General features: G+C 37.9%; 1 protein-coding gene across 3 annotated transcripts in view; it reads left to right on the top strand.

The window, feature by feature from the left end:
- Window positions 1-27,851, top strand: part of TRPC4 (transient receptor potential cation channel subfamily C member 4) — a 130,845-nt gene that overhangs the window by 74,740 nt on the left and 28,254 nt on the right. For 2 of the 3 annotated variants that reach the window (XM_027647399.1, XM_027647406.1), the window contains exon 4: window positions 20,215-20,551. In XM_027647399.1, coding sequence (XP_027503200.1) covers window positions 20,215-20,551 — 337 coding nt within the window. Of the gene's footprint in view, window positions 1-20,214; window positions 20,552-27,851 lie in introns of those variants that run through there. The other variant, XM_027647415.1, reaches the window with a different exon arrangement.

Genomic DNA, 27,851 nt, shown 5'->3' with positions numbered 1-27,851 from the left:
TTCATATACTGGCAAAAGGCATCTCAGTTATATCAATTCTTAGTCCATTGAGTCATGTCAGAGGTAACCCACTGTGTATCATCAAGAAAGAAACTTCCCCGATAAAACCATCTATCTTCTTTCATTAATAAGTGATGATACTGAAAGAGATTTATACTTTTAAGTTTACACTGTGGGATAATGTCTGGCAAGACTGTGGATAACATCTGTTCACAGTTATGTGGCAGAACTAGGGAGTATCTACCAGGATGTATGTTTTGTGTGCTTACCCACAATTTCTTTTTAGCATAGCACATAGGATAGAACATCCAAGGTACCTTTTTTTCTGTTCATTTTGCACCAGTGATGCTGTTTGATTTTAAGCACAGACACATTGCTGATGCTTATGGTGCCTGTTTCTGACACCTACTGTTGCCCGGTCTAAAACCAGCAGCAGAAAAGGGAGATTCTCTGAAGTCATGCAGCCACCCTGCATTGGGCACAAACATTTTGTTGTCCAATTATCTGCTGTATAATATTATCTCAACTAAGGGAGAGCTTGGTTTTACAAAGGCTGTCACAATTTCATTGCTTTGGATTCTGTTCATTCTATTCATTCTAAGCACAGAATGTGCAATGAGAAATAAGTTTCCCATTTTTCTGAACCAAATAAAAATGTTATCTGATTTAACAGCAGCTTCGCTCAAGGATGTAGAAGGGAACTTCCCAGTTCTGTGTATGATTCACAAGAAAATCTGAGCTCAAGTAAATTTCAAACCTCTGGTGCAAAAATGCAATTAAGTAGCAGAGAATAATAGCAGTCTTTAACGATTTAAAGACAGTTATCTTTGCCACTCATTGTGAACTGCATGTTCTCTCTCCTATACTGAGAGTTTTTAATAGAGAAATCGCAGCAAAATCCCAGTGTCTCTCATTCTTCAGTTAACTTTGTTTTAGCTTTGGTTCTATTTACGTGTTAAGCATATAACTACAAAAATGTTAAAAAGTGCAATGCTTACTAATTTTCCCTTTTTTGTGAAATAAAGAAGAGAGGAGATAAATAGACTGAATCAATATCCTCTTGTTTCACGGTAAGTTTAATTATTGGAATTTAAATACTTACACAAGTAATTTAAACCTCTATTTCATTTCACCTCCTACTAACTGAACCATGCCATTTAAACTGTAGTTGTATAAACTTAAACATTGTAACAGGATGAGGTTATAATTATTGGCAGTACTGTCTCGTGCTTTTTATTAGACATTCTGATATCAACACAGAGGAAATATGAAATTTAAAGTATGTAACTTAACCTTTTCTCTTTCACTTTTCAAAGGAATAAATGCTAGCTGGTTTGGTTTGGTTTTAATTTTTTATTTTCTTTATCTTTTCCATTCTTACTTTATACTGATCATCTTTCCCCTCCTTACCAAATACAAGATAATTGGTAAATTTGGAATACTTTATATTATCTGGATGTAAACAGATTTCAGTTTGATGCTCTGGAAACATTTTAATAAGCTTTTTTCTGCTTTTGTTTTTAAAAACCCAAAATAAATGCATAGATTATCTAGCCTCCTTGCAGTGTTATATATCATGTTGAGATGTATCTAAAGAGGGAAGAACTGAATTTTCTAAAATTCTGGAGGGGTATTTTTCCTAATCATGAATTAACTTTTTAAAAGGTTTGATTTAAAACATAGAACTATTTCTAAATTTTCATTTCTCCCCATGTTTACCTAACGTGCAGCTGCTTAACTACTAGAACTCTTCCAAATACCCCTAGCTGACCTTCTAGCAGCTTCCCCTTCCCAGGGGCAGGCCCTGTTTTGCTGAATTGTGAGCAGCTGCAGACCCTGGACTGGCAAAGGGGCAGAGTTAAAGAGGGAGTGGGTTTAACAATTTCACACGTTTAAAAACATTTAGATTTAACAAGGGTACAGGCTTTATTAGAAAGAATTTCAAGGAAAATATTTTGGGGAAATCAGTTCAGACTAGATTAAATCTTAAATACAAAATATGATAATTAGATTTCATAGCTCAGTCTTGTTTTCTATAAAAATTATGCTACAGGATAAAAAAGAAAGTTGTTTGTTTTTGATAATAAAAACCATCTGCTTGCTTTTGCTCGAAAGAGGACTTTTTAAAATGTAGTCATCAGTTCTTTCTAGTTTTTTATGCAAAATACAAACTTAGTGAGATGGAAAAGTTTTACATAATTTCAAAAATTCAGTGAGATTTTCAATGAAAAAAACATGTCAAATCATTTCAAATATGTAATTTCAGGTTGATGTCTAAACACTTTATTTCAATAAAGGATTTTGTTTGTCTACAGTTTCTTCTTATGCCACTTGGACTTTAACAGTTTGGAGAATGAAATTCTTATAACTAATATTATCCATATCATATTACTATAGAAACCAATATAAGCATGATAGAAAGCAAGAATTACCTTTTCAAAATTATGTCTCTCAGCAATGCCTAGAGAATTTTAAAGTACTGAAACCGAAAGTTGCCATGTTCTTAGTAGTGTTTTTAATTTTTAATTATAATGGATTTCTCATTAAAAATCTTTCAGATGCAAAAACCTGACTTACCAACTCTGCAAGCAGGAATTACTTTGGAAACACAGTATCTTAAGAACCATCCTATGTTTAAAAAAACCCCACACCTGAAACATAAGCAGAGACACAGCAGCCATGTGTAGCAAGTCACTGTGTATATGAATATTTGTCAAAAGACTGCAAAGGTGCACTCACAAGTCTCCCTGTAAAAAATAACAAAACCTCACAAAAAACAGACTCTGATAATATTTGGACATTTTTGACACCAAAGGAAGAGATGTTTAGTCTAAGAATCACATAACTGAGAGGAGTGATATATGCACATTTGGGTCCGTGTATCCAAAAGACCCATTTCTGCAGACTCTCAGCCACAGTATTCAAAAAGTTTGATAAACATCTTTTCAGGCAAGAGCCAGGTACTCTAAACCAGGTCATATGTTTGCTTTGTAAATCATGTAAAAGTCTGTGTGTTTATAGATAAAGACTCCACAGATTGTTAAATAGTATGAATTATGTAAGTAGCTTATCTGCTACACATACTTAAAGTCTTCCTCTAATTGATTATAGAATCATTTTGGTTGGAAAGGACCTTTAGGATCAACCAACCATTAACCCAACACTGCAAAGTCCACCACTAAACCATGTCCCTAGGTGCCACATCTACATGTCTTTTAAATACCTCCAGGGATCGTGACTCTACCACTTCCCTGAAGAGCCTGTTCCAGTTCTTGACAACTGTTTTGGCAAAGAATTTTTTTCCTAATATCCAGTCTAAACCTCCATGATGCAACTTGAGGCCATTTCCTCTCATTCTGTCACTCTTTGCTTGGGAGAAGAGACCTACAACCACCTCACCACAACCTCCATTCAAGTAGTTGTAGAAAGTGATAAGGTCTCTCCTGAGCCTTCTCTTCTCCGGGCTAAATAACTCCAATTCCCTCAGCCACTCCTCATAAGACTTGCACTCCAGACCCTTTACCAACTTCATTGTCCTTCTCTGAACATCCTCCAGTGCCTCAATGTCCTTCTTGTAGTGAGGAGTCCAAAGCTGAACTTAGAATTCAAGGTGTTACCTCATCAATGCTGAATGCAGGGAATGATCACTGCCCTGATCCTGCTGGTCATACTATTCTTGATACAGCCCAGTATGCCATTGGCCTTCCTGGCCATCTGGGCATACTGCTGACTCATGTTCAGCTTCTGTCAACCAGCACCCAAGTCCTTTTGTGCAGAGCAGCTTTCCATTAACTCTTCCCCTAGCCCGTAGTGCTGTATGGGGTTGTTGTGACCCAAGTGCAGGACCCGGCACTTAGTCTTGTTGAACCTCATACCATTGGCCTCAACTCACCGATCCAGCCTGTCCAGATCCCTCTGTAGAACCTTCCTACTTGCCAGCAGGTCAACACTCCAACCCAACTTGACATCTGAAAACTGCACTCGATCCCCTCATCCAGGTCACTGATAAAGAGAATTAACAGTAACGGCCCCAATACTGAGCTCTGGGGACACCACTAGTGACCGGACACCATCTGGATATAACTCCATTCACCACCATTCTCTGGGTCTGGCCATCCAGACAGGTTTTTTTAACCTGTGAAGGTTAACTGATCCAGGCCATGAGCTTCCAGTTTCTTCAGGAGAATGATGTGGGAAATGGTGTGAAAGACTTTACTAAGGTCCAGGTGGACAACATCCACAGCCTTTCCCTCATCCAGTAAGCAGGTCACCTTGTTATAGAAGGAAATCAAGTTAGTCAAAGAGGACTAAATGAAGTGTGGGTGTCCCTGTGGAAGCTGTACTTATTGCTGCTAAGAAAAATGTTCTTAAATCACAGGGCACATCTACTAAATACAGCATTTAGTTGTGGTGAAGCAATTCTCCTAGAGTATGTGAGCAAATTCCTTATATGGTCAAAAGACAAAGGTATGCACAGAGGGGGATCCTGTCTGCTCAAGATAAGACTTGTAAGTTAACTCCAGAGACATCTCTCTCTTGGCTGGGTAGGGAAACAGGGTGCTTCAATTAGAAGAATTACTTTGCTAGGTACTGAAAATGTAGATGTGAGTTAGACAAGTTATTGCATCAACTGCAGTTTCTACCCTGTGGTAAAAGAGATTTCAAATTCTGAAGACTTAGATCCCACCTAAGGGGAAATGAATCTCAGCAGTAACTAATTAACGATGTCTCAGAAGGCATCAATAACCTTTGAATGCTATATGCTACACACAAGCTGCAAGCCTCTCATCACAGTTTTAGTTACACTGTTCATGAACTGACACCAATGTCTTTTTATTTTGAACCCTTGCTAGAAGTAATTAACTCAAAGAAGAGACTTACTGTTAATGAAGTACAGTGGAAATATCTCATTTCTGTTCCTTTTCCATGTCTTCCTTATAAGAAATGGTGCTGGGATGTCTACCTCAAATAGGAACAACCAGTATTCCAAACCTCTAACCAGCAGTGCACAACTCTTTGGTTTGAAGGCATCTCTACTAAAGCACCTAAAAGTTTCCCTACAAACCTGGGTAGATTTAGCACCATGAGCTATTTTAGAACTTCAAAGAAAAAAAAAATCTTGAACAAGGTGAATAAATAAAGTATACATGTAAACCTATAACTGTAGGAGTTTACAGCCCTCTTTTCCTCCCTCCATGTGATTTCTGGGGATCTGGCTGTTTGTCTTCTCACCCCTGCAAGAGCATCTAGCCCACAGCTGAAGTTAGTTAGCTTGTCTGGATGATGAGCCCCAGACTGAGCTGTTGTGAGATTTGCATCTTCTGGCTGTCTCCATTCCTCTCATGGTCTCCATTCCGGACTTCTGCCAACCCTTCCCTTGTGCAGCTCTTTCTTCCTGCTCCACACGCCTTTTGCCACAGTTGCACCAGCAGCTATCCTTAACATTTGTGGGAGAGAAAGACCAGTGCAGATCTTCAGAAAGTAGAAATTGCTGAAGGTCTGCAAAGTGCAACATGCCTATGCTGTATTTGTCAGAAACAGGGTCTGGCTCATTTTTTAGGTAGATGAAAAGGAAAAGGAAATGTTTTACTCTGCCTGCTATTCATAAAATATAATAATACTTAATTAAGGGTAATGTAGTAATTTAAATTAAAGGTTATTCTAAATAGCTAACCTTAAGGGCTTCATGAGCAACCCTGCTATGGTTCACAAAAAGAAAACTCATTTAAGGGGTGTTTGACATTAAGACAAGCTGAAAGTGTAACATCAGGTAAAAAAAGGTTTGATATATTATTAATAGAATACGTTCCAGTATTTTTTTCTGCCTTCTTAATACCACACAGAAAGAAACTAGAAGTAGCCGTTCCTGTGGTGTTCATGTGCTGTGAGTCCCTGACACATTCCACATAACCTCAAGTATTTAACTAAGGTATCTGTGTCAGCAGCCCAGCCTTGTGTTCCTTCATAGCTGATGGGAAGAGACAGACATTTCCAGACAGCAACTCAGGCCATCCAAGAACAAAATCGGTTTTGTCACTAGCTATTTTGCTTACACTTATTGCAGAGAAGTAAGCATCATGCAAAACTGCATTTCAGAGGTTTGGTCTGAGGGAAAAATCCTCAGTTTTGCTTGAAAATTCTGAAGATTAGGTGGAAAGTTTTGCAAGAGAGAACTGTTAGAGGCTATGACAGCCTGCAAGACTCCACTTGTGTTGAAGCATTTCTTCATTATTATTTCCAAAGCTGGAAACCTGTAGTGAATTTATTTGAAACCACTCAAAATCTTGAAATAAATGATAAAGCTTTTATATTCACCGAAAAAATATTTTCTTTCACTGCATGTGGCCCTATTCTCTATGTCTTAGTCAAATCAAATTAAAGGTAAGTAGCATAACACCTGGATGAAGAGAAATAATCGTTATCATAGTATATTAAGGTTATATCTTCCTAATTGGACTGTGAAAAAATTTTCTTTGTTCTGTATTAAACCTTGGCAAAATTAGTCTGACCGTAGGAGAACTTTTTCTTTTCAGACTGATCTTTCCGGGTATAATCATTGCAAATTACAATGTACATGTATGATGTTTAAACAAGATCCTATCAATACTTAAGACTATATTGGTTTTAGATTGTCTTGCTTTTCTGTTGCAACTTGCAGTTAGAGTAAACATAAGCACCATATCTGAAAACTAAGCATCATACATCTGCTTACTCACTCTCCCCTCGTGGGATGGGGAAGAAAATCAGAAGAGTAAAACTGAGGAAACTCATGGGTTAAGACAGTTTAATAAATAAAGCAAAAGCCACACACAGAGCAAAACAAGGAATTCATTCCCTATTTCCCATGGGCAGGCAAGTGTTCAGCCATATCCAGGAAAGCCAGGCTCCATCATGTTTAACAGTTATTGGGAAGACAGGCATCATCACTTAGAATGTCCACCCTTTCTTCTTCTTCCCTTTAGTTTATGTGCTGAGCAGAATTTCATATGGTATGGACTATTCCTTTGGTCAGCTGGGTCAGTTGTCCTGGTTGTATCCCCTCTCAACTTCTTGTATATCTCCAGTCCACTTGCTTGTGGGGTAGGGTGAGAGGCAGAAAAAAGCCTTGACTCTATGAGGCACTGCTCAGTAAGAGCAAAAACATCTCTTTATTATAAACAGTGTTTCCAGCACAAATCCAAAACATGCTAACTACCATGAAGAAAATAACTCTATCCCAGTCAAATTCAGCATGCCGCAGAAACGCCACTTGGACACTAACTAGATTTGTGGCCAAAGATATTTACCCTAAGTTTAACAAGGCTTTTGACACCATTTCTCACTATGTTGTTGTAATCAAATTAAAACTTTGCAGTCTGGAGGGAAGAAAAAGATAGGTAAAAAAAATTATTGGATGGTGTTGTGGTTTAAGCCCACCTGGCAGCCCTCAAGCCTCAAGGAGCTGGAGATATGAGCACCTCCATCTGAACAAGCACAAGCAGCAAGAAGGGTAACAATAACCTGGGCTGTAGTAAAAGGAACTTAAGTAGTGTATTGATGTGATTGTCCCACTCTTATTAGCACTCATAGAATCACATCCAGCTTTGAGTCCGTCAATGCAAATATCCTTGGAACCAGATGATCTTTAAGGGCCCTTCCAACGCAAACTGTTCTATGATTCTATAATGATTCTCTTCACAGTGTTTCATGGTGGAAGGATTATGAACAGTGGTTATCTGCTGAAAGAAGAAACTTTTGGAATGAATATAAACAAAAAAAGCTTTCCACAGGAGGACAGTCAAACAGTAGAATAGGTTTCCCAGAGAGGTTGTGCTGTCTCCATCCTTGGGGATTTTTAGGACTTAACTGGATAAAGCCCTGAGAAACCCAGTCTGATCTCACAGGTGACCGTGGTTTGAGCTGAAGATTGGACAAGGGACCTCCTGAGGTCCCTTCTAGGATGGATTTTCTATGATCTGATGACAAGAACTGAGGAAACATATATTTTGTAGCCAGTGTGCTTGGAAGCCTCTGCCATCAAGCATACAGAGGATGACACATACTCATCTCTCTTCTCCTTTGGTATTGAGAAATCTTGCTACCTTAGTTTTTCTCAGATGTTTACCAGCACATACCCTGGCATCTCAGTTGTAAGCATAAAGGGAGAAGCGGTTTTATAACTTCTCAACCTCAAACAGATTTTAAGGGTACAGAAAGAATAATGCTGTTCTTATTAGTATCATAGCAGTACTCCAAGGACCAAGCAATAGGAGTTAAGGAAGCAAAAGGGTGGATCAGTATAAAATTATTTATTGCATCAGAAGATAGAATGTGAAAGTGTTCAGTTTACAGATGTTCTTTTCACGGGAACAAAATACAAATGCTTATATTAGAAATAAAAGTAGTAAAAGCAACAAAATAATTAAACAATGGATTATTTAGCAAATGTATATTATTCTTCCTATACCAACTTTTCAAAAAATATGATGATTCCACTTCAAAACATTCAGGTGAAAATTATTATCCTATAATTTTCAAAAAGAAAATGAAGGGAAAGAAGTTCCCTTCCTTACTGCTTTCCTTCCTTCACAAATGCAATTAATGTAAATTGACCAGTCATAACACTGCCAATATAAATATTCTGCCAATGAAAACATAAATATTATTCTTTTAGCCATTGGTCCTTTGGCTTCTATCCTCCTTCAATTTCTGTGGAAAAGCTGGGTCTCACAGCAAGTTCAGCAAGTTCAGTACTTCAGAGAAGGAAAAACATTTCCCCAAAGCAGTAGTGATGATATATCTGCCATTAAGTCTTTTCAAAATAGGAGGTGATTTTTCACCTTTGTGAGCTGTCAAGGTTAGAGAATTAAGGGGTTCGTGTGTCACATCCCATGTTGGAGTTTCTAAAATTCCCCACAAAAAATGACTGATGTTGGATTGTCCCTGAAGTTCTTATACGAAACCCTAAAGGAGTTCACAGTTAAAACTTAAGAGTGCTGCTGCTGCTGTTACCCTGCAAAATTATAACATAATTTAGTTCACTTTACGGTTTAGTTATGAAGTATGGATTTTTTTGGCTGGCTCCTCTCAACCTCTCACTGAAGCATTTGGATGCTGAAGAAATCACCATTTTGTTGTGTTGACAGAGGCTGGATTTGGGAGCACTACAGATTCTGTAAGGGTTGGAATTGACTGGCACAAAGTGGGCAGTAGTAAGTAACAAAGAGAAACCGGGGTCTCACCACCACAACCTCAGGAAGTAGGTATTTTGGGTGTAAATTTAAGAGGGGTGTGTGATAAAGTAGATGTCTTGCATCCCTGACTACAGTATTTGATGGCATTAGCATGAGACCTTTGTAGCTACAGGCTGGATTTTGTGGAAAAAAAGAACATGACTGAAGATGACTTTAGCTCTGGAGACATCACCCACAGGAGATGTCTGTCAGCCACAGGAGAAGTCCTCCACCCGGCTGATTTTGCTAAAGTCTGTATGTTATATATAGGTGCAGAGGATGGTAAAGGTACACATGCAATCTAAATTTAAATTGCATGTCACATAGGAACTTCAGTGGTTTTTGTAGGTTTGCCTGGGATTTTTTTCCTCTCTTTATTCACTTTTCTCTTACTATACAATAAGTTTCTTTATTCTTAATTGTAACATATGTCTGATTCTAAAATAAATTTCAGTTTAAAAAATCATGATTTCATGATATGATCAGGAAACAGCACAGAAGAGAACAAAGAAAACAGAAGAAAATATTCCTTCAGAGTACCAGTGAACTATCTTTCACAAGGCTTAAACAGCAGCTCTTTCTTAGAAATGTACCCTTTCTGACTTGCTGAAGCAGAGTCTAGGGCATGCACGTCATCCAGGCGGTGACAACAGCCTGTGGAGTGTATTTCTCTGTCAGTGAACGAATTGTCTGATTTTTTAAGAAAGAATGTAGCCTCAAACCTTCAGGGACTGAAACAACCCTTGTTTTTATCATTCCACATATGCTTCTTCCACCTTTGGCTTTTTACAATGTATCATTTTCTTCCACACTTTAAGAAAAAATATTTTCCTTTACCTTGAACTGTAAGCCAATCTGTTCTACTCCGTCTCCATAACAAAATACTATGAAAGTTGGGCAAAGAAAAGCATCTGCTGGGTTACCCAGTATGGCCAGTCTAACACAGAAAGTGATTTGTATGCAAACAGCCTACAGCAAGTTGCAGATTTTCCTTGCCTAGAGCTGGCTGGAGAGGTGAAAAATGGAACCAGGCGAGAGTCAATAGGTAGTGGGTATGACTGGGGTCAAGTGCTCAGACTCAGTCACTGATTTCTTGAGTCTAGGTGAGGCCTAAACATCCCTAAAAGTAAAGCATGTAAAGCTCAAGTAAAATGAGCTCTTTATTGATTCCTTCATCATTGGTTCATCATGGAAGAAACCAGCAGCGTTCAGGCATCTGTACAGCGAGAGTAACTCCAGGTTTTCATCCGTGATACCCAAACTCAAATGTTTTGCCACAGATTACAGAGCTTCATAAGGGGAAAGAAAAACTCAAGGACTGTAATTATTTATCCAGGCTGGCAGATGCTGGGTACGCAGAATGTCATTAACAGCTGCAGTGGGTATCTTCCCATAATGTGAAAGCACAGTATTTCTTAGGTCTGTTCACAAGAGAAGGTAATTTTCTTCAACCACAACCTATTCTTAGGTGTAACTAGCTTTTGGAGAGCAAGGCTTTTGAGCAAGCAATTATACTCCTTTGCAATACTTTCCAAGATTCATATTCTGTGTTTAAACCACAGAAGGCACACATGACTACACGTGACTGATAAAATCGATGCAGAATAACAGAAAATCTGTTAAAGACTCACATGCGTATCTCCTGCAAATGGTCTCAGAATAGTGCTCATTGAGCATCCTTGCCAAAGACTTATCGTTTCAGCTTAGTCTTTATGTAGGAACTGGGTGATTAATCTGATTTCTCAGCCCTTAACATTCTCAGATAAACACCCAGCCAAGTTAAACAAGAGGAACCTAAAGATAAAAAGCATGTAAATATTTGAAGAGAAAGAAAAGTATCATGAGTGACTATATACATTCTGTTCCTAAGTATTTGTGAAACTACAAAGCCAGATCTACTTATGTTAGTGGAGAACTTTCAAAAGAAAAAATTGCTGTTTATTGCTTTATTTAGTTTGAATGCCTTTGTAATCAGTCTGTGGTTTTATTTTTCCCTCATCTAATTTTATGTTCAGTCAGCCTTCAAATTAGTGCTATGCTTTCCAGGAACTGGGTTCCCACTGATTTTGGGGAACTTTGGTATCATCAGTTCCACACAAGCTTCACATCATAAACAGTCACTTCTAAAGAAACTGGGAAACCTTGGAGTTCAACATGATTCTGCTGTTGGCTCTCTTAACACTTGGCTAGAACACCATAAGCATGGAGTCAAGAACAGTTATGCTTAAATCCATTTTTCATACAAGGATGCATGATGGCACCTCATAAAGCTAAGCTAACAGAGTGAAATCTACATTTGCCTGGTGCTATTGTAAAGTGATTGCCATTGTTTTTGTAGAAAAGAATAAATAGTGTGACAAAATATCACTCGTCCAAGGTTTCTATTCCCAGTAACAGGAAAACAAGCCTGAAAATGGAGAAAAGAAAGAATTAAAAATTTTGTGGTCAGCTTTCTTCCAAATAGCTCAATACCCTACTCAAATCTGAAAGGATGATCAATAAAGGAAAATGGAGCTAAGAATGTCTCTCTACCTTGTTTGGTCTGTGCAACAAACTGCACAAATGGGGATCAGGGTGGTCTCCAGTGATGCCAATAGAAATTCTCACTGGAGCAAGAAATACTCAGAGGAAAAATCTAGCAGTTCCAGTTGCTTTCCTTCCCATCTCTCACTCAAAGCTTTTCACAGCTAATTTTTCTCCAATTAAACTCACACTGTGTTATGTTCTTTAGTTGCTTTCAACATATTTGCAGCTCCCTCCTGAATTTTGAAAGGTTGCTTTATTAATTTGTAACTTTTCCTTCTGTCACGAAGTAGACAAAGTGGTAGAATTATCTGGACGTGAGGAAACTCATTGATTTTGTCATATGGTGGGCCTGTAACTAACTTAAATCCTAACTCCTTTTGGCTGCTAATGCTTACCGAAACAGGACACAGAACCATTTTGGATATAAGAACATAGAATCATAGAATCATTTAGGCTGGAAAGGAGCTTTAAGATACGTGTTAATCGCTCACTGGTCCAGAGGTGTGGGTTTTTTTTCTTTTTACAACCTGTGTGTTGATATATGAAGTTTCTTAGACTGTACATTGATTTTGGTCTCCTGAAATGAACTTGAACTTTTGAGATTATAAACAAAATATGTTTATCATCTCAATTTACCTAGTGTTAGAATGAATACTGGGAGAATGATCTACTACTATTGCCCAGAATGGGAACTAGAAGTGTTATACCAGCATCACATTTCCAAAGTTTGGAGCTATTTTACACACTCATCCCACAGCCCAGCAACTGATTCACTTTTCTTTACTACTGGAAAGTCTAACAATGCTGTTCATGCATAGCTGGTTCCTTAGACTTCATTTTAGTTTCAGTCGCTGTTGCCTTTTAAAAGCAATTAATCAGAATCTCTGCAGTTACAGATAATTCTTGACTTATTTAATAGGTATTTAATAGTTTTCTCTGTGTTGATTCATTTTACTGAGGAGTAATGAATCACAGTAAGAGCTTTTGCCTGTTTTGATGTGGCAAATGAGAAATTTAAAATATTAAAACCTGCAATGTCATTGTGATAATGTTAATTAATCCTTTTAACAAAGTATTCAGTCTTCTCTTTTATGTTTTCCTTTTGTTTCCTTCCTCCTCATATTTGAAGTTAAACAATAGAATAGTTATAATAAGATCCCCAAACATTGTATTCTATTCTTGGTAAGAGGAATGTAAACTCTGTATTTTATGATGAAAGCATCTGTGCTGTGAATTTGTTTTGCTATGGAGACCTGATCTGACACAGTTTGCCCTGATGATATACAAGCTGGTGTGCTCTGGTGCTCTGATCCCAAGTGTCCTGTTTTCATCTGAGATAATGTTCTTCTTAGTAGCTGGTACAGTGCTGTGTTTTGAATTTAGTATGAGAATAATGTTGATAACACAGTGATGTTTTGGTTGTTGCTAAGTAGTGCTTATCCTAAGTCAAGAACTTTTCAGTGTCTCATGGTCTGCCAGTGAGCAGGTGCACAAGAGGCTGAGAGGGAATATGGCCAGGACAGCTGACCCCAACTATGCCCAGTATATAAGCTAGGGGAAGCTGGCTGGGAGGGGCCAATCACTGCTTGGGGATTGGATGGGTATTGGTGAGTGGGGGGTGAGCAACTGTATTGTGCATCACTTGTTTCGCTTCCTCTCTTTCTTCTTCTTTATTATTATTATTGTTGTTGTTGTTATATTTTAATTTAGTTCAATTATTAAACTGTTCTTATTTCAAGCCATGGTTTTTACTCTTTTCTAATTATCTTCCTCATCCCACTGCGAGGGATGGGGTGGTGAGTGAGCAGCTGCCTGGTACTTGTTTGCCAGGTGGGGCTAAACCATGACACCGAGCTCATTAGTTCCCGTAATGACACAACTGCAGATAGAACTGAGAAGAAGCTGACCAGTGGTTTGTGTACAGTAAGAATCGTGTTTATAATGATGGTCTGCTCCAGTTGGCACAAGGTTTAGATGTAATGGACATGAGAAGATTCATAGTAACTGGCACAGGAATCAGAGCTTCTGGCCTGAGGTGGAAAACAGACAGTATAACTATACCCAAAGGAGTCCAGAACACAGTCACTAGCTTTTAGAAAGCAAAATGTGCTGATCCAGTCAATAATGTTAAAGCATTTAAATTGCAATTCAGTGTTATTTGTCTTAATGAAGTGGTCCTCACAGAATAAGTGCTGAAATCCACAAATACAGCCTTTGGGGGAAGATACAGAAAAGAACATGCAGTGGTGTCTCTAGAGGGAGAAGCAATCTAACAAATTTAGGAGTCTACTTAATGAGACCGGGACTTGAATCTGTCTTTAGTGCCAAGCAAATATACTTTTCACAACCAAGAGAATTTTGAAATGTAAATTTGAAGTTAAACTGAATAGAAGAGCTTGGGTTTCTATTAAATGTCTGTGAAAATATGTAAAATATGAAAAGTAAAATGTTCCAGAGAAAGAAAAAACAACTGAGCTTAATTTTTGTTGAACTGGAATACAGTCATTGGGAACTGTGTGTGACAAAGCCGCAGACCTCAGAGCTAACCTTTCCTACCAGTGTGGCTGTAATGGTAGTACAGCAAAGAATCTGGCCATGACTTTAAAGAAGTATTAATAAGAAACTTTATGATAAACATTTTCACCTGGTTCCTCCCCCAAAAAAGATCTTTAACATTCCTGTTAGAGAATGTTATCAGGAATAGTTCTTTGTGCTTCAGCATAACTCACTTGAACTTAAATCAGAAAGGAAATAACTTTTCCAGCTTTCATTTCTAGATGACAAATGGCATCCTTTTTTATGTCATATATATTAAACCACCTATTGATGTCAGAATGAGAATTTAATTTAGACCTCAGATTTTGTTAGACTGCTTTGTAAGTACCCTATTATAAGTGGACATTTTTTATATCTTTGCATATTTCCAGTACAATGAAAAAAATACTTAAGTTGTGGTACAGTAAAGAACTCACTTGACTTTTTCTGATGGTGTATGGAAGTGTTATTTCTCTAAACACCATATACAATAAATAGTCTTATTTGTGTCATTTCTTCATCATTTCCACTGAGATATATATTATAGCAAAACTAAAGATCAGATTTAATTAGCAGTAAAAATGAAATTCTGCTTTATATATATGTTTGAATATCACAATAATCAGGCTCTGCTATTATTTATACCAGATTATTTTTGCTGGCACTGTGAATAATTTCTGTTTTTCACCAGTCTCAGGGAAGAGCCAATTCCCAGCATGACAACTAAGAGAATGAATACCAAAACATTTTCAGATGGGCAGACTCTATGAAGAAGCTGAAGATGTGAAACCAGAAATAATCATTATAGCAAAATCCCTTGCATAATTACAAACTGGTGGAAGCTATTGGAAACCATTGTAATGTGAAAATATAAACTTGCTGACTGCTAATTATATGGAGACATTGTCAAAGTTAAACAACATAATACTGACAGTACAAAAGATACTCAAGAATAGTAAGGGAATACCTCAGAATGTTATATCTCCAATTAAGGAAGAAAAATTATACTACCATGAAAATATTTTTTCATAGCAATGCAGAACTGGCAAATAATGTCACAGAGTATTTCTATTTCTGCTAGTCACAAAATATTTGTGTAATTTTTTTTTTTTTTAATTTTTAGCTCCTAGTTCAGCAGAGGACTTATATGTCCACTTAGCTTTAATATGTGATCATCTTAGATGTGATGCCATCCATTTATACAGGAATTGTCTTATGCTTGGAGCATACATTTTTTCCACCCAGTTTTACTGTTTCTTTTTAATAGAAAGTAGTTATAGTATAAATGTCAGTTGATCAAAGAATTTTGCCATGAAGACATTTTTTTCTTTTTTTTTTTTTTTTCTGTAGAGGAGGGCTTTTCAGTGGATAAATAAAAAGTTTAAGTGTAATAAGAATTCAGGATCAGTAATAAAATATAATAATCACCAATAAACGTACTTGATATGTAGAACTGGTTTTAATCTGGCCTATACAGCCAGCATTTACACTGTGAGTCCCAGGAAGGCTTCCCTGCCACCAGTTCCTGTATGCACTCAAATACTAATTTATTACATATGAAGATAAACAGTAGGTTCACAACATATTCCCCTCATTTCCTCTGAAGGAAATAGGTCCACAAGGACAAAAGGGAGATGCAGTGTGCAGTAACCGGCTCCCCTTCTCTGTGTGGTTGAAGAACAAGGCTGTAGGGTTCACCATTGAGTACACTTTTCTTCAAGGTGCATAAACTGTTCCCCATTCAAAAACTTCTTTCATTATTTAGCTAATGTAGTAAATGTTGATATCACTACTGAACATGTTTCACAGCATATGGTGACAATCTCTTGACCACAAAAATGAAGGAAGTAGTCAAATTTGTGAAAATTAATTTGGACATTTTTAATAGCATCATACAATTCCTTGATAAATGAAGCAAAAAAGCATAATTTAAAAGAAGTGTCAGCAAGAGATTTAGGGTAGTTTTCCAGTTGTCCAGAGAATACTTTGTAGTGTGTCATAGCATATCTTATATGGCCAATGAAACTCAGAACCAGGAAGAAAAGTGAAGAGCCAGATATTTTTGTTGCTTCATGACATTGTTAATTAACCTTGCCAGTGTGTTGTTACATAAAAAATAAGAGCATGAAACTGGATATTTGGACCTCTCAGAAATGCATTATATCATATGTAGGCACCATGTTTTGTTTTTTGTTATAGACCTTTTCCTGCGGTACTAGAACTGCTTCCCTATGCATGCAGCTCCTAAAATGCTGACATAGTATTCTGTATGTTTGCTCCATACCATTAATTGCTTCTTATATATTTTATGTCAAGTAAATAATTTAAAGTACATTACCAGTTGTGCTCCCCCTGACTCTAGGCATATTGAATGTATACTCTATATAAATTTTCTCCTATAGTCAGAGGATCCAACCAGTGCTAGAACTGTCTTGTCACAGTCATATTTAATTTCTTTTAAAATTATGATTTAAAAAATTGACTCTTTGATTTCTGGGATTTGAAAGTTTTCTGCATTTACTGAAAAACTTCCTGTACCTCAGAGCACAATCATTGTCTTTAACACATTGTACCTTAGCAACACAGTCTCAACACTGGTATTAGGAGACAAAGAACATTTTTTTAAGCCTGCACAAAAGTGCTTTCTCTATTAACACTGGCAGTTTTGCATATTAATCTGTTTAAAGATTAGAACTAAGCAACCCAGTACCCACCCCTCTGTAGAGGACTCTCTAGATGGTTCAGTCAGCAAGCATCTCCTCATGGCATGAGGTACCTCTGCATCATTTCTGGTCTGCCCAGATCTAGGACAGCCCAGTACTTGGTGGACATTGGAAAAACCCCTCCTTTCACTTAGTTTTCTCGACATTACAGCATGAGAAATTAGTTCTCTTTTAGCTGTGCTTGATAAGGAGTAGGTTACCTATATCTATCACCAGTCTTTGCTAGCCACTGAAAGCTGTTCCTTCACATGGGTCCCAAATACTGTGAGGGTGGCCCAAAGGTGTTGAGAAAGGGGGCACAGGCAAGAATTAAGAACTGGTTACTTTTAGGTGAGAGGATACATAATAGGAAGATATTATGAAGAAGAGGAAACAAACATGGAGCTGGCACACTCTGGGGCAAAAGGAGGAAAATATTTTACTGAGGAATTAGTCCACAAGTCCCACTTTTTCGCTAGTCAAGCAAAGCACTAATCTGTATGTACTCAAGCAAATTGAGAGAAAAATTTTGTAGGGACACCTCCGTTAAAAAATAACTTTGAAACCATCTGCTCACACTGCATGTAGTGTTATTCCAGAAATTTTTACCTAGAAACCAACACCCTGAAACCCTGAGAATGCATTTTTCCCAATGGAATAGTACACTCCGCTACTCTTCTGTAAGGCTATTTTTAAGATTCTTACGGTATGAGTAAATTTTCTTGTCTTTCACAACAGTCAGAGACAGCTGGGCAAATATGTCCCTGCTAAAGACACTAGCATGACACAGGTTTGAATTTGGCTCAGGTTATCAATTCTGACAAGATCCAGACATATACAGAAAGATGGATACTGGCTCTCATTTCATTCCAAACTAAATAGAATTTTCTAACAATAGTAATCCCAGTGATTTTAGAAACTGTTTGAGAAGTTACCTATTATTTATCCCCAAAGGAACTTGGTTCCTGTGGTTATCAAAATAATATAAAATCCCAAACTAGGTCCATTTGGTTAGAGTTCAAATCTGAAATTATTTGGTGTAAATAAACAATTTTGTTATAAGAGAGAAAAAGTTTCTGCATAGCTTTACTAAGTCTTCAGCTAATGATATAATTAATCCAATGTATGTATGTAATACACATATATGTGTAAGTGTATTGCATTTGCGTGGCAGGATTTTGGTAGTGAGGGTAGCTACAGGGGTGGCTTCTGTAAGAAGCTGCCAGAAGCTTCCTCCCTTCCCTCATGTTTGATGCCAGCTGGCTCCAAGACCTGACACTGGCCAAGGCCAAGCCTATCAGTGGTGATGGTAGCACCTTGATATAGCAGATTTAAGAAGGGGAAAGTTACTGCACAGGAACAACTTCAGACAGAGAAAAGAGGAGTGAGAATATGTGAGCAAAACAACTCTGCACCAAGGTCAGTGGAGAAAGAGGGGAAGGAGGTGCTCTAAGCACCAGAGCAGAGATTCCCCTGCAGGTGGTGAAGAAGACCGTCTTGTGGCAGACTGTCCCCGTGCAGCCCATGGAGGTCCATGGTGGAGCAAATACTCACCTGCAGGCCCTAAGGGACTCCACACTGGAGCAGGTGGATGACCAAAGGAGGCTGTGACCCCATGGGAAGTCTGCACTGGTGCAGGCTCCTGGCAGGACCTGTGAAGAGAGGAGCCCACACTGGAGCAATTTTTCTGGTAGAACATGTGACCCCATGGGGGATCCATGCTGAAGCAGTCTGTTCCTGAAGGACTGCACCCTGTGGAAAGGGACCCACACAGGAGCAGCTCATGAAGAACTGGAGCCAGAGGGAAGGACTAATGTTGTAGACATTCATGAGGCACTGTCTGCCATGGAAGGGACCCCACGATGGAGCAGGGGAAGAGTGTGAGGATTCCTTCCCTTGAGGAGGAAGGAGCAGAAGGGACAATGTGTGATGAACTGACCTCAGCCCCCATTCCCCATCCCTCTGCACCAGTGTAGAGGTGGAGATAAAGAACTCTGAAGTGAAGTTAAGCCTGGGAAGAAGGGAGGGGTAGGAGGAAGCTATTTTTAAGATTTGCTTTTATTTCTGTTTATCCTGCTCTGGTTTGATGAGTAATAAACTAATTTCCCAAAGCTGAGTCTGTTTTGTCTGTGATGGTAACTGGTGAGTGATCTCTCCCTGTCCTTATCTCCATCCACTAGCCTTTCCTTGTATCTTTTCTCCTTCCCCTACCCAGCTGAGGAGTGGAGTAATAGTGCAGTGCTGGTGGGCACCTGGCATCCAGCAGGGTCAACTCACCACAGGAACAGAAGAAAAATGCTTATTTTCTTTCTTTTCTCTTTTTGTGTTGTTGGGGGTTTTTTGTTTGGTTTTTTTTTCCCACTTATTTGTTTGTTTTATTTGGTTGGTTTGTTTTTTTGTTGTTTTATTGTTTGTTGTGGAGGGTTATGTTTGTTTGTTTCTATTTTATGCGTTTTGTGTCAACTCTAGGATAGGGTTACTCTGTGTCCCCTTTATAAAAGAAAACATTAGGGAAACAGGAACTAGTGATCAGTGAAAGGTATGACATAAACCCTTGAATATACTTAAAGCTTCTATAAAAAGCTATCTGAAAAATATTAAATATGGGTTTGAGGGTTTTGATGAAATTAAATTTTAAGGATCAGACAGAGCATAAAATATTGCACAGGATAGGAGTATATCCTGACAAGGGTTAGTGAAACAGTGGGGAATCTTAGTGCTTAGTTCCTATTGTGAAAGACTTTTGTCATGTATTTTTAAGAGTTTTGTCAGTATTAAAGCATGTAAGCCTGATTTTTAGAGAGTTAGCAGGGAACATATTGAGAAGAGTTTGTTCACGGCTGTGGAATTCAGTTTCACTGCTTACACATTTCAGTTGTGCTGTTGTGCTGTTTGTTTCATATTGACTTTCACCTCATGTTCTGTGAATTCTCCAGAGATGTTGCTGGTTAAATAATGGAAATACTTGTGTTGCAGTCTTTTGGCTCCTTGTATGGGGAAGTCAAGCTTTACTGTGAAAAGTAAATGCTGATAACTTTGTACTATACTTTTTGCGTTGAAGGAAAGGCAGGCTGACCTGGCGCTGTCTTACTGGTATTGTCAGTATGGGTGAGCTTGCATAGGCTATGTTTTTTTTTTCTTTTAAAATCTCTATCTAAAAATTACTTAACTGACATCGCATGCAAAGAACTTTACAGAGGTAACAAAAAACTAACTGTCTGCCTTTCTTTTCTCCGTAGTTTGTTGCTCAGCCCAACTGCCAGCAGCTGCTCGCATCCCGCTGGTACGACGAGTTCCCCGGATGGCGGAGGCGACACTGGGTTGTGAAGATGTTGACATGTGTTGTGATAGGACTCCTTTTTCCAATCTTCTCTGTGTGCTACCTGATAGCTCCTAAAAGCCCATTAGGGCTGTTCATCAGAAAGCCATTTATCAAATTTATCTGCCATACTGCATCCTACTTGACTTTTCTGTTCCTGCTGTTGCTTGCCTCTCAGCACATCGACAGGTCAGACCTGAGCATGCAGGGACCGCCACCAACTATCGTCGAGTGGATGATATTACCGTGGGTCCTGGGTAAATGTATTACTAAAGAAAATACAGTGAAAAGTGTTTTGACCCCTGCAGTTTTGCCATGCATTCCTGAGGCAGAATCCAGTAGAGTTCTGTCATGAATTATTGACCTACCAAAGCAGGAAAATGGTCTGTCTCCTCCAATACCTAGCAAGAGTAGTTGACAACATAGACAAACGCCAGAGTTTAAAAATTCAAAGTTTCACCATCTGATATATTACAGTGAGGGGAAAAAAAGTATATCAGGGTTCCTTCCTGTGATTAAGCAGAGCCCGAAACATACATATTGCTATTCTTTTTAATATCTATTTTCTTCAAGCTAGAAATTGTTCTGATTCTTGTAAGTGTCCATTTTTTTAATTCGTTAGGCTACTTTTAAAAAAGGATCCCTTTGTCACAATAATTATTTTTCATGTATTGGAATGAGGCATAATGTAATTTCTGAAGCATTATTATTAACCTTAGTTACCTACAGTATGCTTCCTTCTAATATGACAGACCCATGTATTGAAAATATGATGACCAGCATTTTCAAGTGAGTATTTTCATTAAAATATGCATGCAGAGTAATTTTTCTGTGCAAAAACAGTGATGAGAACTTGTCATGCAACTTAAAAGCAAATGTTCTACATCAGAAGGAATAAGAAAATTCCCTAGCACTTTTAAAATGGAAGAAAATATTACCACTCTATCCTGATAGTTTAAAATAAAAATTTCGGTCTGGGCTTATTGGAAGCCTACTTTGTGTGGGCGATGTCATCCTTAAATGTCTTCCTGTGTGATTCTTCCTTCCTGTCTTCTTGTGATCTTAGAAGTATCCTAGGTCCTCCCTACCTTTGCCTGTCTACCTCTCAGTGTGCTGTGGTCTCTTCCCTGTTTCTTATTTTAGGAATCAACATAAGTTGGACCAGATGAGGCCAAATACACTTGTCTTAATTTACAGAAGGAGGGATTTAGTAGTCTTAACTACAAAAATTTAAGTTTCATATATTCATTAAAATCATCATCACATAGGTTCATGCACAAACTTTTCTGAAATTTTGGAGGGATTTTGATACTGTTACCTCTTCTAGAGCTTCCCATTAAGATAGTGTCTCTTCTCTTTTTCCGAAACACCTGGGTTCTTTTAGAGTAATGAAACTAACAAGGCTTTTGGTATCATTGATCCTATATAATTTACAATGCAGTGTTGAATTCGTAATACACTGATTGGCGGTGCCTGATGTTCCAGAGAGCAATAATTTAGTGGCTTTTCCTCTACCTTGGTAGAGCACTGTGGGAAGCAGGAGGTCTACATCTGTCTTTCACGTAGGAGAACAAGTATGCATGACTGAAAACCCTGTGTACACTTACTTGTAGGGAGGCTGTCAGAACGACCTGCCTTCCACACGTGAACTGCTTTCTGAGATTTCCCCCATGGTAGCACAGCTGTTCTCACCACCAGCCCTCACTGTAAACTTTGTTGTCCTTTGCTAGGTAAATATTTCTAGTACATTAAAAAACCCCCAATATCTAGCATTATTGCAAAAGAATTATTCAATCCAGCAGGATGTCTGGAGTGACACTTCCTACAGATAAGTCAGACTAACTTCAGTAGGTGAGTTTTACATTTAAATACTTTAAAAAAAATTCCTCCAATTAATTTCCCCGGTTTTGTACTATCAAGAAATGAGAAACCGATATAAAAATCATTAACTTGATACATTGCTTCCTTAGAAATAAATGCTGCACTGACGAGGAGGAGCCAGGGAATCTTCTGTGCTGTGCCATGCCTAGAGGAGATATTAGTAGCTTTTCTGTCTGGTCTTCCAAAATAGCAGGTGGTCAGTATCTGCTTTTACAGCATCCCAAGGCTAAAGGATAATAAGAACAAATGCATAGCCGACACATAGACCTTTACATGCCAAAGTGAATGGTTTCATTCTTTGGAGCCCAAAGAAAAAGGCACAATTTGAGAAGGGCAAGAGCTAGCTTCTGGTAAAGGCAATTCTAAAATTTTGGCGATTAGCTCCTCTCCAGAAAACATGCAGTGGGAAAAGGAAGAGTCTCCATCGCCCTCAACCTCTAACAGCGTTGTTTACTTAGGAAGAGGTTTGAGTAACCCACATTCCAAAGCACTTGGTTGAAGAAGCCATTAACCCTGAGAATTACGACTGTCAAGATGCATATCATTTCTAAAAGGAACTTTAATATTTACAGTATAGACACATATGGCCAGATTACACTAGTACTGCCTGTTTTGAACAAACCCATCATCTGCAAGCAGCACAGATCAAGTCACGGGAAACTCTTGCGTAAACAAAACCTCACAAGCATGGGTAAAGATCAGTAGTCAGATACCATGTGGTTAAATAGTTTGTGGTTAATCTGGACTATGGTGTTCAGAGAAACTGCCCCTTCCAAAATCTCTTGCATCTAAACTGATGTGTTTTACACGCTGGTCTCTAGTGTTTCCTAACTAGAGGTTTCCTGTTGTTCCAGTTTCACATTTTCTATATTCAGCTATCAGAATTTGTTTGCTGTAGTGCCTTAACCCACCCAAATAATAAGGCCTCAGATTCACCCATTGTAATCTCAGGCAATTCATTAGGCCTAAATTCCCCCTGTCGTTGACGGAGACAGACACATCTCCACAGGACATTTCAGTTTACAGCATGTGGTGAATGTGTCTATTTTAGCTTTTTTTGTTTGTATGGGTGTTTTTCTGTTTTTTTGGTTGTTGGGGATTTTATTTCAGTTGGTTGGTTTTGAGGGTTGTTGTTGTTTTTAAAGGAATGATTCTCAGCCAAAACCTGCTCATTTCCTGTTCACATAATATAGGCTGTAATCTAATCATCTTTTAATAAGCTTAATACTTTCCTTAAGTCCTTATCAATAAGCTAAGGTTAGTTTACAGGCTGCAATTTAGTCTGTTGTTTCGTCTTCAAACCATACAGTTAAGCAGTTTCCTGTAAAAGAGTCTCCCAGTTACACAAGGGAGACTAAATATGAGATACATAGAGATATTTTGCCATTTTCTGGATGTAGACAAAAAATTTTGTCATTTGAGTCAAAACTTATGTGGCTCTAGGGTGATAGTTCTTTGAAACTGGAAACATGACCAAGTAAATACTTTCCACAAAGCAAAGGTTATCCTGGAGCAGCAACTACATGTCAAAACTATTAACATTTTGAACAATAGAATTCTTTGCTTTTCTCTGAATTCAAATAGCTCTGCATGTAGTTTGCATTTTAATAGTTATCTCTCTTAAAATGAAGAGAGGAAGAGGAGCTCTATGTTTCAGCCTTCTTGTCAACATGAATTTCAGCATACAGATAGTTCATAGAATTTAAGAAGTTTCAACGCTGTCCATAACAATCTGAGCTCTCCAGAGATCAAATAGTATTACTATGTAATAGAAGGGTGACTGTGCATAATTAGCACATGTTAAAAGTGTCGCTAAAGTAGTAGACTTGCAAGAAATGTCTGTATTTGTTGTATTTCCATGGAGACTATCGACATTTTTAAAAGTCTCTTAAGGAAACTTCTGCATTAATTTTGTCTTTTACATGATTAGATGATTACACAAGTGGTGCTCCAGTGTGTGGTGATTATCTGTACAACAATAAGTCAGTATAATAAGACTGTTATAACTTTAAGAAGTAGTTGAGGAAAAATCTCTCAGTAAGAAGAGTCAGAATCTCCCATCCTTGCGTCTAAACAAATAATAAACAAGCCTTGGTTTATAAGGAAAATTAATTCTGTTCTTCTTATTAGCTGTTGGTTGAGATCTCCCAAGCGTGAAAGATGCTTCACACTACAGAAACATAGGCCTATGTGCTATACTTGAGAATCCATCACCACTGAAAAAAAGGATAGGAAAATCAAGAATACCATCTTGGGAGAAAGCAAGGAAGAACAATATTTCCCATCACCAAATTCCCTATCCAGTTGCTGAGTAGCCTCTGACCATGATAGCAGTGATGCAGAGGGGAGATGAAATAAGACCCAGCTTCACCCTCTGTGTACCTTAACTGCAGCTCACATAAGGATCATATTGATTCCTGTAGACTTTTCATACCTTGTTCTTCTGCCCTAAACCATGACCTCAAACCTAGCAGTACTAAACGTCCTTGCAGTGAGCATTTGGTTCACCAGAGAGTGATACAAAATCCAGAGGAGAAAGCCATCAACCAGACAAACTTAGTGTTCAGTAGTTGTGTTTAAAAAGTTCCCTTCCAGCTGATCAGGGTGGCTGCAGCAAAGAGAACATTTTCTAGGCAAATTTGTTTGGTGAGTTTTCTTCTCTTTTATGGGCATACTTAAATGTTCATTGTATTTACATTGTTCAGAAGACTGCTTGGAGCAGGAATGCAGCCTTACTGGGTCTCTTGAACAATGTATTCCCCATCCTTTCTGTCAGAATGGTTTATGCTCTTGGAGTATGTGAATCTATAGAGAATGTGGATGTTTGGGAACTGTGCAAACTGCAGACATTTGTGGTTAGCAAACTGCTGGTGGGATATATGAGTGTACATTCTTGTTAGTACTTAGCACAATGTACATACAGACCTATGATAGAGCAAGACACTTCAGAATAATTGATCATAAGGGTTCCGAGTACCTTCTGCATCATCTTCTAAATTTGGTCAAGAAAGTGTTGTGTAAAAAATTAAATAGTTAGTATTAATTGACACATGCCAGGGAACAGATGTAGAGGATAATATGTATAGATTTATTTTATTCTTTGGTTGTTGGTGATGTTGGCTGATATGTGGCTTTTTGTACTTTATGATTTGATCTAGAATGGTCTTGCCATTTCCGAAATGGAGGGAAAAGGAAAAATGTTTTGTTTTGATGATGAAAAAAAAGCCGGAACACTTTTTCTTTGGGAAGCACTTTCAGTGGTGCCACAATCTCCAGTTAAATATGGGTAGCCATGTGCATTTTTTGGTATTCCAGTGAAAATCAGTCCTAAATTTAAAAAATATTTATAAATATATGAGTATAACTTTCCTGGAAAGAGAGATCAGACATAAATGGTGCCTCTGGCCTCTTTAGTGCCTCTTTGCCTGTCCTGGCGCAGGACCCAGACACTGTGCACGGTTATTCCCCTCACAAACAGCCATTTCTGCAGGGAAAAGCAGAAGACTTGTGTTTGATTTTGTGCATGTTCTCTTGAAATAGCTGTACTCTATTAACAAAATATCCCACAGAGATTGGGAGCCCCTGAATTATGCCAGGATGCCTCTCCACTCCTCTGTTACCTTCATATACCTTCAGCAGAGATCAGTTCATCAGTCCAGGTGTAAAGCAGAAGAGCTATTTCAAGCCTCATCAATTCTCACTGAATTCCCTGGAATGACTTTCTTTGTCTTCAGAGAGCTTTAGATCATTAGCAGCTTGTCTCAGTTCTTGTAACTGTGAAAAACGCTATACTACATAGTAGGGCAAAGTTAATTTTGTCAGTTAAATGATTTCACAGCCCAGTAAAAATATGTTCTCCAAGAAACATACTGAAAGGTTGTTGTTGATCTTGGCATGCAGAGATTGACCTTGAGGAACCCCTTCCTTCCCATCACTTAATGGTAAGGAACAAAAATAGCGCAGAGCAACCAACCTTTTGTGGGAAAGGTAAGGCCAAAATTAGCTAGGGATACACAAATCTTTTGGAAACCAAAAATAGTTCAGGATACTGGCTTTCATATCTTTCGCTGGCAAATTTTGATGTTATTATTCACAGACTTTAACCATAATTATAATTATAAACAACAAAAGTGTTGCGGAGATGGCATAAATTTTTGTGAAATGCCACAGTTGCTGGAAAATTGTTTTCTTCATTTGCTCAGGTTTCAGTACAAAATAGGAATTTAGACAGGGTGTATCTAAATATTTTTGTCTTAGAACTTAAACCACCTTTAAATGGATTTCATTGGGAAGTTATTTGTCATTTGTATCTTTTCCCTGAAGCTGAAATGTGTTCCTTAAGAGTAAAATTACAGGTCTGGGTAGCTATAATGCTATAATGGATCAAACTGGATAGATCCAAAATATTTTCCATCTGAAAGTCATCTACCAGCACAAAAAAATATTGTGTCTAACCCAAGGCTTTATCCAAAGAGACAAAGAACTTTTGTGAAAGTGTTGAGCTGCTGCCCATGCTCAAAGTTGCAAGGTTTGCCAATGGATCCTTAATTTATGAGAAGAAAAGCAGGTCCATATTTTTGAAAAGACATGTCAATGTCTATTATCCAAACATTTCAAGACTGGAAATACAACTTCAAACCCAAAATCTCTAGATAAATATCTGAAATAAAAGCTAGTCTTATTAGTGTATATGTATTTACGTATCTACACATTAATCATAGGTAGTATGTGATACCTACTACTCAATTCCTAAGAATTTTTTTAAAGTGTTATAATTATAATTAAAGATGTTATTTTTCTAAGAACATTCTTATTTAAGTGCCCTTTGTTCTTCAGTAAGAAGGATTTTAATTTCTATACATTTTTTTACTTTGAATAAAATTTAATTTTACAATATGTAGTGGTTTTTTTAGAAGAAAGAACTTTTTTCATTAATATTTCGAAATGTTTACTGCAAAAAAAAAATACTTAGCAAATACTTAGCACACAGATTTCATTTTTTTCTGATATATTTTAGTTCCTTTCTTTAGGCAAACTGAACTTCAATCAAATGGTTGCATTGATCAGTTTGCATGTATCACAGTGCTTTACAAAATCTCTCCATGGTGTCTGTCATTCCCAAGGCCTCATGTGGTCTATGGGATTCCTGCCCTGAATTTATGTCTATTTCATCCCATTAAAACCGTGGGGCATTTAATGAAATTTGTTTCTGTCATCTCAATCTGTTTCAAAATATTCATGCTGTTATTTCTCTTTTACTGCTACAATATCTAGTTATAAACAATGCAGCAAGTGTTTGAAAGTCTCACCCTCAACTTTTCAATTTAGGTCCTTGATTAATGAGGTGGAAGAGCTGCATAATGTCGATAATTTCCTCGCAAGTGGCAGTAAATGATAACAGCATGGAATGGATAGATGAGGGTCTAAGAGGCAGGTGTGACATCCAGCTGATGTGCTGAGATAGGAAAGACACAGTTGGAGCAAAGAGACTGATATCAAAAATTATCCAGCTAAAATAGTGAAATCTACTCTGAGTGGGATTATTTCAGCTAAATAGAGGCACCTGGAAGTTAGACATCTCTTTTAATTCAGCCTGATCCTCATAGCTCCCTTTTCAGTCAGTGGGAAGATTGACCCACCTGCAGATGACAGGGTTCTTGCCTTGGAGATGCTTGT

Source organism: Corapipo altera, unplaced genomic scaffold (genome assembly GCF_003945725.1).
Source record: "Corapipo altera isolate COAL_440 unplaced genomic scaffold, ASM394572v1 0, whole genome shotgun sequence".
Classification (NCBI taxonomy): Eukaryota; Metazoa; Chordata; class Aves; order Passeriformes; family Pipridae; genus Corapipo; species Corapipo altera.
Note: the sequence above shows the minus strand (reverse complement) of the source record. Positions and strands in the feature narration are given on the sequence as shown.